Genomic DNA, 16,456 nt, shown 5'->3' with positions numbered 1-16,456 from the left:
TAGAGGAAATAAACTCAATTAGTGGGTTGTTGAAAGCAACTATATTAATGGGCCTGTATAGTAAATGAAATGATCTGTTTTGCAAGTGTCTTTAGGACTCTGCATCATTGTACTTGTTGTAATCAGTCAAGTCCTTTTTAGCCTCTTAACATGTTTAGCTGCAATTTCTGATGTCCTCTAGGCCAGATCTCTCTTTAAAAAGGCATCTCTAAAGTCAATGAGACCTTAGTATCTGGATAAATAAAGGATACGTACAATTCAGTTTTCCAAAACCTGATTGGCGCTTCTACTTTGTGACAGGAATGTTCATTCTGACTCAAAGAATAGTACACTAGTTTATACAAAATTTCATTATAGGGAATATTATAGGGTTACTGGCTCAGAAAGAGAAACAGCATGTTTCGACTTTGTGCTGGAATGATGCAAGAATAAAGATTATTAGAGTTTTCCTGACGGTGACAGAGAGTTAAAAAACTTCAGTGTAGGGACTTATGGGGGACTACAAGTCCCAAAACAAAGGAAATAAATACATAATTAAACAATTTATTATTTTTTTATTGATTAATTAATTAAGGGAATAATTAATGAATTAATGAATATATAATTATTGTATTAAATAGCTGTCCAATTCATTTAAAACATTTGATACATTACTTATTTATAATTTATAATTTAATATTATTTAATTAATTAATTAAACTTTTATTTGATTATTTAATAATGTATTTATTTAACTAATTTTGGAACTTGCGGCCCTCTAAAGGGAATCGGTACGGGGGAAGAAAAGACTGAAATCATTGACTAAAAAACTGGGGGTGGCAGTAATACAACTCTAGAGAATTAGAACTGCCATCAAACACAAGAGAAGAAGAACCGATGATGACGTCAATCCAGGGGCGCCAAATCTGCTGCACGGTGCACACAGAAGTACTCGTCAGGTGAAGTTTGGGGTGTTTTCATCATCTGAGCAGGTCAGCATAAACTTTGCTTGCGTTTATGACGATGTGTGCTACTTTGGCATTTTCTCCCAGCAGCCTAAACTAATGACTTAAGCACAAATCTCCAGGGCGAGCTGGTTAAAACTGTCCGTTTGAGTGGCGCGTAGCATTTAGCTAACGTTTAAGCTCACAGCAGCCACACGGATAATAACAGAGCATTTCATATTTCTTCTGAAATGCACCTTTTCCGTTGATAAAATCCTCGTATAAAATATCCGTTCTCTAAAGTTGTAAGGATCCGAAATGTGGCGATTTTCTCTGTGTATGCAATAAATGTAGGAGCAATTTCTTTAAGTTAATTGTCATACAATCATGTAATCCAACAACGGAATAACTGTGTGTGGTTATTCCATGTCCGATTGTAGGTCTGTGTGTGTTTCATTGTGTCTGAATGTGTATAACTTAATGAGTCAGAGCTGGATCTCACATTGCTGTCATTTGACTTTTAGAGTACCATCGCACAGTGGGATCTTACATCTCCCTTCATAAAGTCCCTTTAAGCTCCCGACACACACCCACAGATTCACACATCATCATTTGCTCTCCTGTCAGGAGCTCAGTCTGGGTAGAGCTTTTTTTCTCCTCCTGTAAGGTAGGTAAGAAAAACAATGTTGTGTATTTCATTGTTTTTCTTACCCACCTTACATATCAGTTTCTTTGTTTTTTCCTGATTTGTTGCTAAATATTGATATTAAAATATTCATAAATATAGTGTGTGGAAATCTTTTTCTCTTTATTTTTTATTTTTTTTAAACAGTAGTAGAAACCTGCCAGCCAGCTGCAGCCCTTGTGGGTTACAGTCTAAATTTAATGTTTTTGGTTTCTCTTGGCTGACTAAAACTTGTTTGTCCTTCAACAGCCACCATAGTTAGGATATCGACTTGAAAAGGGAGGAGTAAGAAAACAAAATTCAGTTTACTGCAGTCTTTCTAGCAGTGATATTTTACACACTGCAACTTTTAACCTGATCCTAAAGCGTGTTTTTTTGTTTTTGTTTTTTTGCACACTTTATTTAAGTTTGCACAAATGTATGGTCAGTCAATGCTGTCGAAACATTAACACCCCACTGTGTGCCCTGACACACCTGATTTAGATGCTAAACAGGGCATTAAATGATGCCGCTTCTTCAGCAAAATGTATTAAGTGTGTTGTTGCAGTTTTTCTGAGTTCAAAAAAATTAATTTAAAAAAGTTTTACATTTTCTGATTAATTTTTTTCCTTTGGTTTTCAGTATTTGTTTTCTCTTCAGTTAGGCTTCAGTTATTTTTGTAGTGGGTTTGATCCTTATATTTATTTAATTATTTGGTTTTAGTCTTTTTAATTAAAGTTTGGAGGGTATTTATCAGGGGCATCTCTTACAGAAGTTTAAAGTAAGTAAAATAATAAATACACGCCTTACTTTGTGGCTCACTGAGACAAAAGTCAACTTTAAATGTAATTTAATGTTGCATGTTCTTTCAGCCATCAGTCATGGACCTCAGCCCCTTTGAAGATGACAACTCCGTCAGCTGCCGGCTGGTTTCTGAGATCCCTGAAGTCTGCAAAACGGAGGATTGCTGTCTTGGCATTGATGAGGCTGGCAGGGGGCCTGTGCTGGGTACGTGACTTTTACTTACTCTAAGCTAACCACTCGAGGTTCTTCTATATTTGAAACACAGAGTGCAAGGTATGTAAAGTTATGTTGAAACATAGTGTTAAAATTGCACTTAACTAAATTAAATGTTTGCCAAATTTGGCAAATTTTTGCCTTTAATTGAACATTAATTAAAAACCTTCATAAAATGTTTAGAAATTTTATCCTACAACTTATTTTAAAATTTAATAATTTTGTTTACTGGTCTGGATACACAGAATGTGAAATTCTGGTCTAATACCAGTGTTAAAGAACAGTTTGTCCAATGCTTTTGTTTCTAATATCCCTTCTTTGCTAGAAAAACGAGAACATTTTAATGGTTAAAAACCAACAGATTTTCTGATCATCTCACTGTCCTTAAACATTAAGGCAGTGGAAATATTTGACACAAGATAGTTACTTAATCTTTGGTAAATGCCATGTTATTTGTTGATAGGAGCCAACCATGTAGCTATGAGCTGATATTGATGTTTGTTGTCTTCCTGTTATTTGCCATTTGAGTTTTGGGTGAATTAGTATGTACATTTAGTAGAGAAATCTAACAGTTTTGATGTTACTTGTGATGCAGGGCCGATGGTGTATGGGATATGTTTCTGTCCACTTTCCAGAAAGGAGGAGCTGAAGGACTTGAAAGTAGCAGGTAAACCAGTTTGCTTGTATTGCTGTATTTAAACGGAGAAAAATGCAGCAGTCTTTCTGAATATAATGCTTTAAACTCATTGTCACTGCTGTCCTCCTGTACAATTAAACAAAAAAAGAAAGAAAAGTAGTAGGGGTGGGCGATATAAACGATATATGATAGAAACGATATAAATTTGGCCAACGATAGAGATTTTGACTATACTGCTCTACCGCGATAGCGCATGTTGATGATGTCATCAAGCTGCCCCTGTTTTGGTCGAAAGCATCGCAGCGGCTAAAACCATTATCATCTGCAAATTATGGCGGGCGACAGTCATAGCAAAGAGATGAAGCACTTTTGAAATATGGGGAAAGCCAAAAACTGCGCTTCCTCCATTTCCGTAACATTGATTCATTAATGTTGAATTCTCTCGCAGCTGCTCTATTCCCATATTGTTGCAGTATATTAATAACTAACCTCGTATTGTGGATTAATAATCTCAGTTGTTCTCCTGACTGAAGTTTGCTCCGTGTATAGCATCCTGCTATGCGATTGCATTTGTCCCTGACCACCAGAATCCCTCACGTTAACTTTTATTGAGTGGAAAAAGTTGGTGTTCATCCTCCAGCTTCACTGTGCTAATGTTAGGGCTGCTCGATTATGGCAAAAATGATAATCACGATTATTTTCACTGAAATTGAAATCTCGATTATTTGACGATATTTATTTAACCCTTTAAGACCTACCATAGAACCAAGTCGGCCAGAGCTTATATTATTTTTTTTTTACATGCTGCAGTGCCATTTTTGGGAGCATTTCAAGTTGCTATACATCAATACAACTGTTATAGCCCATATTTTAATAATATGTATGCATTAAGTCCATATTAACTACTTTAATTACAAAAAAGTGCAATAAACTACAAAAAAATTGAAAATCGTTTTTGTTTTTTTTTACATATATTTCTACTTGGGGAAATTTAAGAGGCTTATCCCTCAAAACTTTAAATACAAAAAAGTTGCAAAAGATAGTTTCCCACCACAGGAAATTTATTTTGAGTGTCTTCATAGTTTTATTTTGGAGATACAGCAATTTTTATATACTGCAGGAAAAACAAAAAACAATCCTATGATGCAAATTTGCAAAGAAAACAGCAGGTGCATCAAAATAAACTATTTCCAGCAGTGCAATTCGAGTTCTAAGCATCCCAGCAACTATTCAGAAAAGTCAAACATGACTTATAAAAACACCAGTATAGGCTTTTAAGGCCTACAAGTAAAAAACTAAATTTTCCGTAAAAATGACGTCACTTCCGGTTTCGGACAGGAAATGGCGGACATGCGATAGTTCGTGTTGACGTCTTTTTCATTGTGGGAAGTGTTACGAACAGCTGATCGGATTGGCAAAGCGTGTTTCTGGAATATTATGTTTTTATTCCTGCAAGGCTTTTTATGCAATTTTTGCAAAGCTGTATGTGGAAAGAAACCGTGACCGAGGACAAGCTGATGGCATCAGATGTAAGTACAACTCCTCCGGTTTCATATACAAAACAAACTATTGCGCTAGCTTGCGCGGTTCTGGTTCTACAGGGATTTAAAGGGTTAACAATAACAATGTATTGAATAATGACTTTAAAAAATAATATAAAATAGTGTACAAATACTGATAACAGTGCAAATGTTTGCAATATAAAAAATAAATGAAAAATGTAAACATCTATGTTTAGTGAACTTTGCAGTGTTGCTCTGTGGTGCAGCTATGACACCATAGCAAAGTTTACACACTATGTCTACTTGATCCACGTCTGACTCCGCAAACCCATAATGTTTCCACACCACTGAAGTTGTTTTTTTTTTTTTACCTCTCTTTTCAACCAACGGCAGTCACTCTCCTCTCCAAATAACTTCTGCTTAGCTTTCCGAGCTTTCCGAGCTTCCCTTGGGTCCTCTTAATTGTTGTGATGCATGTTCGAAATGCAGAGAGGTGCGCTCGATTTGCCACACGGAGCAGCGCGAGAGTAAAGCACGAGGGAGGGGCTAATAATTGGCTCAGTCATTTTTAATGATCGTTGAAAGCCCAGATTGTAATCGTGATTAAAATTCGATTAATTGAGCAGCCCTAGCTAATGTTATGCTAACATAGCTGTGTCGCTAGCAGTCACATAGCACAACATTATATACCAGGTAGTCCAACTTCAGTAACCCTGCAAACGCCACTGCTGTTTAGTTTCCTGTCTTCATTTATGTTGGAAGTGGTAGCAGAGCTGTATGTTTTAATTAGTTTCAAAAATCTCTCAGTAAGAACATGGTATGTCATGTTTAGGTGGAAACTAGCGAGTTAACTTCCTGTTAACTTCTAACTCCGTTAAATTTAATAAATTCTGTTTTCATGGATGTAAAACTTAATTGTTACACCCGATAAAGCAGCAACACTGATGATTTAATTAAAGATGAAAGAATTTAGACCGTTTTTAACTCCTAGCGTTCGTTTGACTTTGGGACCTGAAGTGGACGGAGTTTTGGACCCAAATTACTCCGCAAAGCTCCTCACTACGGCAGCCGTAATGCTCTGACAATCCATCAAGCTGTGCGGCTTACCAAAGTTGTACTAAAACATTTTTAACAGATTTCTGCACGCCAAAGTCGGTTCGAGGTCAGTAAGCACAACCAGAATTTATACATAAGGCACACTCTTGATTTTTGAGAAAATTAAAGGATTTTAAGTGTGCCTTATAATGTGGAAAATACGTTATACAGAAGAAAAGAATATATCGTGATATATATCGTTACCGCACGTGCTTCAAATTATACCGCAATATGGATTTTAAGCCATATCGCCCAGCCCTAAAAAGTATGAAGCTTGCTAATCATTATTTACTTTGTTTCAGTAACTAAAAATGTCACCAGAAAATAAATGAGCATGAAAAGCCCCCCAGTGTTTTCCTTTCCACATTTGAAGATACAATTTGTCATTGTGTCTTCAGTGATTATTTGCTTTTCTTTTAGATTCAAAAACCCTGACAGAGGCAGAAAGAGAGAATCTTTTTGAAAAACTGGATGAAGCTAAGAGTTATGTTGGGTGGGCTCTGCAGATTCTGTCGCCAAACACCATCTCTACCTGCATGTTACGGAGGTAATTTGCGCATACAGCGCCATGCACTTGGAGGTTTGTTACCATCATTCATGCAGACTAACATAATGTGTATTTTTCCTTCAAGGACAAAATACAACCTCAACGCCCTTTCACACGATACAGCAATAGACCTTGTACAGTATGCTTTGGACAGTGGAGTACAGCTTAAAGAGGTAGGTAAACAGTTTACATGAAATGTTTAAATATGTGCACATTATTCTTTTAATAGGGTCCGCAATGTCCTGTATAGGTCATATTTCCTCTATGTTCCTAAAAGCTAAATCTGCTTTGAAACTGTCCTTTGAGCCTAAGGGGGCACTTTTGTGTGGGTGGGCAGTTAAAGGGCAGGGGCATTGTGGAGAGCCACACTAATAAGGTGGGTTTAACTGTGCTCAGTATTAATCTCTTTAAACTCTCTTGATGTCTGTATAAACAGTTTCTGGTAAGAGAAGATGCTACAATTAAGCAATGAAAATGTGAAATAGAGCTAGTAAAAACACCATTATTTTATCACTATTTAATCAACATTTCCAAAAATTAAAGAAGAAAAGTTACATGTTTTTGCAAAATTTCAAAGACTTTTCATTTTAAACAAAGCACTTTTGCTGTTTTGGTTATAGTTTTAATTACTTTATCTGCAGTTTTTAAGTTCTTTTTTTCTTTTTCAATGAGAGAATCTTTTTTGGGCTTGAACAAGTAAATTCAAGTTGGGTTTAATACCTGAGATGCATTATGCCTTATGGACCTTAGAGCTCTGGATGTGCTTGCCTTTCTTCTTAAAAAACAATTTTATATTTCTGCTCTCAGGTCCCAAACTCTTGCCCATGAATGAGCCACATGCAGCTGTGTGGTAGCCTCTGTCACCATTCAGACACTTTATCTTGCATCTGCTTCAAAAGTCAGACTTTTTGTTTTGTTATAATACCTGCCATTACACCTGCAATTTATTCCATTACAGCCTATCCAAGCTTGCAGTTTCCTAACTTTCACTGACCTCAAACCTTTTTGTTTTCCAACGTCGAAAAATGTGTTGCAGACTTTATAGCTATTATGGAGCCAAGGAGACAAAGTTCAATCAGAAAACAGAGTTGTCTGCTTTGTTTTTCAATGGAAACTCCATACTTCCTGCAAATTCTATCTGTCTTGTTACTGTTTGCCTTGAGATAGACACATTCCTCAATGCTTCTTTTTTCCCCCTCATGTTAGTGGGCATATTAGTGCAGAACAGTCCACCAATGACCTCCGCTACAGGTGGTCTAGAACCGTACATCCCAGGTCTGATCTACTGTATCGTCAAATAAAAACCAAAATATAATAAATCGCTGTCTTATCGCAGCTTTATTATATTTGAAGTAGTAATTATCCTTTTTGTTTAACTGTTTTAAGTTGTAGCTCCGAGTGATCCAACCTGACTTTTTCATTGTGTATTATTTGCCTCTGTCTTAACTTTTACTATCTCTGTGTTGTGCAGATTTATGTGGACACAGTTGGCCCAGCGGACAAGTATGAGCATAAACTCTCTCAGCGGTTTCCGGGTATTCAAGTGACTGTGAGGCCAAAAGCTGACTCCCTGTTTCCAGTTGTGAGTGCAGCCAGTATCTGTGCAAAGGTTAGTGATCAGTCCTCAGCTGGATTTAAGTCTTTTCTGTTTTTAAATTCCTTGGCTATTAGAGTTGGTTGGTACTTTATTATCTCTAGGGTGTAAAGCTACCTTCAGAGATTTCATTGAAGTATTGAAACAAGTAGTTTTTACAAGCTGTAGTAAATGCAAAACAGTTGTTCATTGGATTTTGCACAACTTTACTATCAGGCTAAAGAGAAGCATTTGAACAATAATACAAAATTATGTCCTTATTCGTGTAAGGATTACACACTTTTTATGGTATTTTTTTAGTGATATATCTTATGCGATTATTTAGTGTAGAAAACAGAGTTTTGGTTCTTCAAATATTCAGCATTTTACATTGAGATGTTTTTTTTCTCCACTTAATGGTTTCTGGTTTACTGCAGTAGACAGCAGACCAAAAGGAGCAATTTCCCTTTTGCGATTATTGACCTACCGTTGCTGTTACTAAAGAATATTCATATTTTATATTTCATATTTTCAGCTCTTAAAGAGTTTTCTGGTGCTATTTTTTGGTTTGCAGGTTGCTAGGGATCGTGTCGTGAAAGGCTGGAACTTTACAGAGGACTTGGGAGAGGTGGATACAGACTATGGCTCAGGGTACCCTAATGGTAGGAAACCATGCACATATGTTATTATCCATCCGCAATAACATGTTTTATTTTAAACTAAAAGTTTGTTTTGCTTAAGTAAAAGTATGTAAAGTTAGTGCTGTGGAACAATAAAGTAGAGCAAACTTCTGAAATGTTGCTGTGAGTGTGGGTACAAACATTTTACACTGACCATAAATGATAAGTCATATTAACCTAGTTAACTAGTTAACTTTAAATTAAATGCACTTAATATACCTTAGTGTAGCTGTTAAAGCTGGGGTGGGCCACACAGTGAAAATTTGAACTTAAACATGGCACATAAACAGTGTAGAATTACTTTAACCTCAATGGAAAAAATATGACTTATTACATTATTACATATCACTGCCTTTGTGCCATTTAAAAAAAAAAAAAAACCCAAACATTTCTTTGGAAAATGTTTTGGTTTTTTTTGTTTGTTTTTTACAATTAATTTCTGCATCAGCTTTATATATTATACAATATATTTAATGCTGACACTTTTTATGAAAAGATACATGGTTGTATTCACTGTTTCACTATGGGATGCGTCTCCCCCAGAAGCTCATTCATCAGAAGTTTTTATCTCATTCCACAAATCCTGATTGGCTGGTGATTGCCACTACCACTTTGGACAGAACCACCCACCCTTAAATAAGATAAGATAACCTTTATTAGTCCCACGCGTGGGAAATTTGTTAAAGAGCTTACAGTATTATGTAACTTGTATTTAAACACCTCTTCTCGCTTTGGAGCATATCTCAACCTGCTTAGGCTAGCTGTGGCGACAAAATCTAGAGTAAAAGTGCACACCAAGTCTGCGGAGTATGTTGCTTGTTGCTACTTCTAAGTCCCACAGGCACACTCAACATGTCCCCCCGCCGTGTCCAGACTCACTGCCGAGGGCACAGTCTAGAGCAGTGGTCCCCAACCTTTTTTGCGCCACAGACTGGTCTAATGTCAGACAATATTTTCACGGACCGTATCGCGGATAAATACAGCAAAATAAAATGATACAACTAAGGCAAAAACGGTGGTATTTTGTAAATATAATAATTAACGCAAATTCACTGTGTAATTGTGTAACTTTATTAGCAGCGTCCTCCTTAAATGCGTCATCAACATTAAGAATAAAATCCTCCTCTCTGCCCCTTAATGTTCTCTGGTCGCTGTGGTGATGCGTAAATATTTCTTTCAAAATAACAAAATAAGACACTCGACTACAACACGGGAAAAAACCCAGGGAAAACGAGTTAACGGTTTTAAAAATCCTGTAAACCATAAATTCTACACCCGAGCCTCAACTCTCGCAGCCCGGTACCAAACGACTCACGGACTGGTACCAATCCGTGGCACTGGGGTTTGTCTAGAGCGCTCAAAAAGTCAATAAACAACACTATGGCACTGCTGCCTCAAGAGGGCACTGCTGCCCACCTCAGTAACCATGCTATAACCCAGGATTTCCCAACCTTTTGGAGCCACAGTACATATTTCATATTATAAAAATCACACGGCACGCCACCAAACAAAAATGTCACATAAGACATATTGATCATTTTTCCCCGTGCATCAGGTATAGCGGAATGGGCTCGTTTGTCCCCAGTTTACCTTTTTTGCATGTTAGGGCCTTCATCTGGCTCTGAACAGGACCCAGGTTAAATTGACTACTTTTTCTTTTCAAATGTTTATCGATTGCTGTTACACACTGCATTGTCTCAAAGCATGACTACCGGTATTATGTAATTTTTTCGTTGTCTTCTGTTTCCCTGGCAGTTAGCAACTCATTTAATCAAAGCATGTAGTTGTACTGCCCTCTAGTGGAAGACAATGTAATTGTTCTGCCCGTTACTCATGCCGGTTGCTTAGAGTACTAATCAGGTCGAACCAGATATTCTTCCACGGCACACCTATGTGCTGCAGCACAGTGGTTGGGAAACACTGCTATAGCCGATGCTGTAAGAAGCTTGACACCCTACGCGTGCTAGTGTTATCTAGGTGTTACAACCATATTCTGCAACTAGATGTCCCCATAACACAAGTGTTTAGGACACGCAGGGTGGGCGAGACACCGCTCCTTCCCTCTCTCTGAGAGAGAGAGAGAGAGAGGCAGCACTCTCAACTTCATCCTGGGAGCTGAAGTTAAGTAGTAAGTAAAATGTATTTATATAGCACTTTTTTAAGACAAGAAGCTATTGCAAAGTGCTTCACATGGGAATATAAAAGCATACTGAACAAAACAATATAACAATATTAAGGAAGTATAAAAGCATATCACATAGTTAGTGCTAGAGCAGGGCGATATGGCCAAAAATATTTATCACGATATATATTTGAAAATTTGCGATAACGATATAACTGACGATATAGTTGATGCGAGACAAAATACAACTCCACAACATTACTAGCGCAAAAAGACAACCTTCCATTTATTTTCACTTAAACAAGAAGCTGGTTTTTATGTACATTAAAGCTTTATAAAAATGTAACAGTGCAAATGCAAATTCCTTGCTGAAAGTTTAACCAAAAGGCATTTCCAGTAGAAATGGGCTGACATATCCTGAGCATAACCATGTATAATATCCACTGAAGTTAAAAAGAGGTGCTTTGTAACATTAAACGTATTAAACGTATTATTAAACGTAAGTACGTATTTTTCGGACCATAAGGTGCACGGGATTATAAGGCACATTAAGCGAAACAAAGCAGTCAGATAAATCAAACTTTATTAAACTCATTCTTCTTGCTTCCTCCACTTCTGTACCATTGATTCATTAATGTTGAATTCTCTGGCAGCGGCTCTATTCCCATGTTGTTGCAGTATATTAATGACTAACCTCGTATTGTGGATGGATTATCTCAGTTGTTCTTCTGACTGAAGTTTGGTCCGTTTACAGCATCCTGCCATGCGATTGCATTTGTCTCTAACTATGAGGAACCTTCACGTTAACTTTTATAAGTGGAAAAGTGTTAGCGTTCGTCCTCCAGCTTCACTGTTTATATTATGCTAACATAGCTGTGTCGCTAGCGATCACGTAGCACATCATTATATACCAGCTAGCCCAACTACAGTAACCCTACAAACGTCACTGCTGTTTAGTTTCCTGTCTTCATTTATGTTGGAAGTGATAGCAGAGCTGTACGTTTGAATTTTTTCAGAAATCTCTCAGTCAGAACGTGCTATATCATGCTTAGGTAACTAGTGAAACTAGCGAGCTAACTTCCGCTAGCTTCCTGCTAACTTCTAACTCCGTTAAATGTAATAACTTTTGTTTTCATGGATGCCTGGAAGTTAAACTTCATAGTTACACCTGGTAAAGCCGCAATGCTGATCGTTTTATTAAAGATGAAAGAATTTAGACAGTTTTTAACTCTCAGTGATGCTGCGGTGTTCGTTTGACCTGAAGCGTACGGAGTTTAGGACCCAGATTACTCCCAGATTTAAGAGCATCTTAGTCCGACAAATACGACAATAACGACGGCCGACAAACACCAAACCAGTTCCACATCACTGAAGTTGCACCATTTTTACAAACCAGTTCTGGTTCATCTGTTTCACTCAACAATCGGCCATGTGCGTATGAAAACAAAGGCACTGCGCATGCGCGTTTTACTCATATTCTATCGCGATATTTCATTTTCCTATCGTTGCCTAACATTATACCGGTATTACCGTGAACGGTATAATATGGCCCAGCCCTAGTTAGTGCTAGTGCAAGGATTTTAACATGGGAGTGATATAGGAGAATTTATTACTGTGCTGCAGCATTTTTGAAAGTGATTTAAGGAGGCCTTAGACAGACAGGAAAAGAGTGGGTTACAATAGTCTAACCGGGAGGAGATGAAGGCATGGACAAGCATCTCCATTTCACCTTTGGAGACAATAGTCCTAAGTTTAGCAATATTTCTTAACCCTTTACAGCCGATCGGAGCGGGCACGCTCTGTTTTGCGTAACTATTTTTAAATCCCGGTAGCACTGCAACCACGTAAGCTAGCGCAAAAATTTTTTTGCATATGAAACCGGAGGAGTTGTACTTACATCTTATGCCATCAGCTTGTCCTAGGTCACGGTTTCCTTCCACATAAAGCTTTGCAAAAACTGCATAAAAAGCGCTTGCAGGAACAAAAACATAATATTCCAGAAACACGCTTTACCGATCCAATCAGCTGGTCATAACACTTCCTACGTTGGAATAGACGTCAGCGCGAACTTTTGCATTTCCGCCATTACCTGCCCGAAACCGGAAGTGACGTCATTTTCGCGGAAATGTAGTCTTTTTTATTATCAGGGCCTCAGGGCCTATACTCGTCTTTTTAAAAGTTATCTTTGACTTTATGACTTTCTGTGTCGTTTCTGGGATGCTTAGGACTCATATTGCACTGCTGGAAATAGTTTATTTTGATGCATATGCTGCTTTTTTGCAAATTTGCAGTATAATATTTATTTTCGTTTTTCCTGCAGTGTATAAAAATTGGTGTATTTCAAAAATAAAACTATGAAGACACTCAAAATAAATTTCCTGTGGTGGGAAACTATTTTGTGCAACTTTTTTGTATTTACAGTTTTGAGGGATAAGCCTCTTAAATTTCTCTAACTACAAATATATGTTAAAAAAGCAAAAACGATTTTCAATTTTTTTGTAGTTTATTGCACTTTTTTGCAATTTATGTAATTACTATGCACTTAATGAATACATATTATTAAAATCTGGGCTATAATGGTTGTATTGATGTATAGCAACTTGAAATGCTCCCAAAAATGGCTCCACAGCATGTAAAAATATGATATAAGCTCTGGCGGACTTGGTTCTATGGTAGGTCTTAAATGGTTAAATGAAAAAAGCAGGAGCAGGTCATAGACTTGATCTGATCTCTGTCAAAAGACAGAGAGTGATCAAAAATTATCCCAAGATTCGGAGCAGTAGCTTTAATCAAGGATTAGAAAGAACCCAGACTTTGACTAATTTGGGGCTTGATACTCTCTGGGGCAAGAATTAAATGCTCAGTCTTGTCTGCGTTCAACTGCAAAAAATTGTTTGTCATCCAACCATTAATTTCCTTAGACAGCCCATTAGAGGGATAATTTGTCTAATTCCCAAGGTTTAAAGGAGATGTATCATTGGATATCGTCTGCATACAGATGGTAGGAAAAAAATTTGAAACCGCTGATTATATGGCCTAAAGGAAGAATATATAATGAAAATAACAAGGGGCTTAAAACCGATCCTTGAGGGACTCCACGTGAAAATTTAGCTATATCTGACCAGAAGTTTCCCACTGAAACTAAAAGTGCTCTATCCACAAGAAATAAGGTGAACCACTTTAGGACAGATCCAGATATCCCGACCATATGATTTAAGCGGTGGATTAAGATCTGATGATGAAGTCAGGCCCATCCCATAGTGAGACATCTCACTCATGCTATTCTGAGAACCGGGGTTACACAAGTAACCGGAAGTATATCACATTACAATTTACATCAAAGGGACACTGTTTTCGTTAGCGACGGACATTGTTGGGATTAACAGTTTGAAATAACATTTCACTTGTTGAATTTAATGCTGCCTACTTAAGACTGTTATGCTAAAATAATTTTATTTGCATGTAAAAGTTTTGTAGAAAAACTAGCACTGAGTCCCACTCTTTTCTTTGTTTCCAGATCCCAAGACGAAAGCGTGGCTGCTGAAGTACCTCGACCCAGTATTTGGCTACCCTCAGTTTGTTCGATTTAGCTGGAGCACTGCCCAAACCCTAATGGACAGCAAAGCGGTTAATGTGCATTGGTAAAGAGCCTTCAAACTCTATTCTGATCAAAGTCCTACTTTGGTTATGAAATCCTCAATTAAAGGAGCATCTGTCCTTCTGTGATTCTGCTCTTATACTGTTTCTGCTATTTGTGAGCACAGATCTGGCTGATACCAATTTCTCATAGTGTATTTGCAAAATACTTTGTTTTTCAGTGTGTCTGTTAGATAAGAATACTTGCAAGATCACAGGTTACACTTAATCTCTGTGCTAATCGCTTGACCTTAGGAGACCAGTAGTTGGCACTGAGTTTAAAAAACAATCTTTGTCCTCGTAAATCTTTTCTCAGGGACGATGATGAAGAGGATGGCGAGAAGGCAGCGCAGAGGCAGAGCAACAAGTCAATGTTGTCCTACTTCAGTGTATCAGCTGGAGGTAACGACCAAAATGCAACCCACCAGGCACACCGCTTCTTCACTGAGCGGAGGCTGAAGAGCCTCAACACACTCTAAAGACACGTTAGAGGGCCTTCACATACATCCTGGAAGTCATAAATGCATTGTGGGACTTTTTTTGTAACACAGATGCAAACTTCAGTCATCTGTCTGTATTTGTCTTGTTTGTAACTGTTTTTATATATAAAGATGTTGTTTAAATATGTTTTAAAGTGTGTTCTGCATTCTGTACCATACATCAAGAACGAAGGTGGGTTCATTGCTGGATTGCGTTGCAGTCTGTAATGCCAATACTGCCCTCCATTGGTAAAATGAATGAAAAGCATCAACAGAATGCAGCAACTACTATTCGAGTTGGCAACACAAGAAGAACAAATTATTCATCGAAGTCTGACATCAGTAAAATCTTCAGCTTCATCGCAAATCTAAACAACTTATTAATTCTGTATACTTTCAGTAAAAACCGATGGAAGTGGTCCATTGCAGATTTGGAACACACTTCATACTCTGCGCAGTTTTCTTCAGATTGTAGCTTTTAGTTGAGAATAAAACACAGCGCTACTTAAAACAAGCGTCTTTAATTTTAACAAAAAAGCAACATAAATATTGTCACAATAAAACAGCCTTTAATTCTGTAAATTAGTAATTTCAAAGAAAAATGTACAGTTCTAAGTATCTTAATACAATCTTTAAATACTTCACAGCAGTTGGTAGTTGTTGTCGTTGCATTTCACGTGATAATACACTGAGTGATTCTGTATCCAGCTCTTGTAGGGAGACGGTATCTTTTGATATATTATGACTAAATAAAAATGACAGTCCAGGTTTTCCTTGAGTCATCAGTCCTAACAGACAGGTTGCCAAGAACAGAAACAACATAAAACAACATGTTACAAAAACTTCTGCTAAGCATCTCAAAAATAAAATGGTACATTTTTATCACAACCGAGGGGTGGATATTTGGAACTTAATCATGTTTAGCTTCTGTTGTCTTCAGTGTTACATGCAACAGATATGAGGTAGAAGTAGGATGAGGTTTGATGGTATTACTGCATATATTTCTCTTCTTTAAAGCCCACTCTGTAATCTGTATCAATACAACAATGTGCATTTAGAGAGCACAGCTGAATTTTGAGATGACCTTCAAATGTTTATATTCCAGAAATCGCAGCCATTCTTTTTCCGGATCTGTCCCACGCTTTATCCTCTTCTAGGCCTTTTCTCCAGGACACGTTATGATGCATCACATTTTACTACAGGATGATGAAAGGCAGCTGGCTAGGAGTTCCAGCTCCCGTCATATGAATATGAAAATAGATTCTGGCTAGGTTAGCCTAGCTGTTGGCTATGGAGGGAAATCCATTTCTCCACCTTGCTAGTTGCTGTTGGGTTTGTTTCTGGACTCCTGGATCCTCTTCCCGCAGTTCATAGCTAAGCTGGAGACGGCAAATGAGGAAAGGATGATGATAGAGCTCCCCACAAAGTGAGATGAGGCTCCTCTGGGGGCTGCTCTCAGAGCTCTCCTGGGGAAAGTTTCTCTGTCAAAGGCTGTCGTGGCAGTCATTGTCTGTGCCACTGGCTCCATGGTTGTGGAAGGTAGTCAGATGTCAGAAAGCTGAATTCCAAGGCAAGTTGGCT

General features: G+C 37.6%; 1 protein-coding gene across 1 annotated transcript; it reads left to right on the top strand.

Moving 5' to 3' along the window:
* The first annotated feature begins 864 nt into the window (after nt 1–864).
* Nucleotides 865–15,023, top strand: rnaseh2a (ribonuclease H2, subunit A). The gene is made up of 9 exons (XM_082537328.1): nt 865–971; nt 2,460–2,595; nt 3,200–3,271; nt 6,259–6,385; nt 6,471–6,558; nt 7,857–7,994; nt 8,533–8,620; nt 14,278–14,401; nt 14,713–15,023. Exons 2-9 carry the CDS (start codon nt 2,469–2,471, stop codon nt 14,873–14,875), a joined length of 927 nt encoding a protein of 308 aa, XP_082393454.1. The 5' UTR covers nt 865–971; nt 2,460–2,468; the 3' UTR covers nt 14,876–15,023.
* The last annotated feature ends 1,433 nt before the right edge of the window (nt 15,024–16,456 follow it).

This window comes from Aulonocara stuartgranti (genome assembly GCF_965226115.1).
Source record: "Aulonocara stuartgranti genome assembly, chromosome: 6".
NCBI classification, from domain to species: domain Eukaryota; kingdom Metazoa; phylum Chordata; class Actinopteri; order Cichliformes; family Cichlidae; genus Aulonocara; species Aulonocara stuartgranti.
Note: the sequence above shows the minus strand (reverse complement) of the source record. Positions and strands in the feature narration are given on the sequence as shown.

Excerpts from the sequence above, each read along its gene's own strand:
- rnaseh2a (XM_082537328.1), top strand. The coding sequence starts at position 2,469 with ATGGACCTCAGCCCCTTTGAAGATGACAACTCCGTCAGCTGCCGGCTG. Across the intron at positions 8,621-14,277 it reads TGGCTCAGGGTACCCTAATG|ATCCCAAGACGAAAGCGTGG; the intron begins GTAGGAAACCAT and ends CTTTGTTTCCAG. Across the intron at positions 14,402-14,712 it reads AAAGCGGTTAATGTGCATTG|GGACGATGATGAAGAGGATG; the intron begins GTAAAGAGCCTT and ends ATCTTTTCTCAG.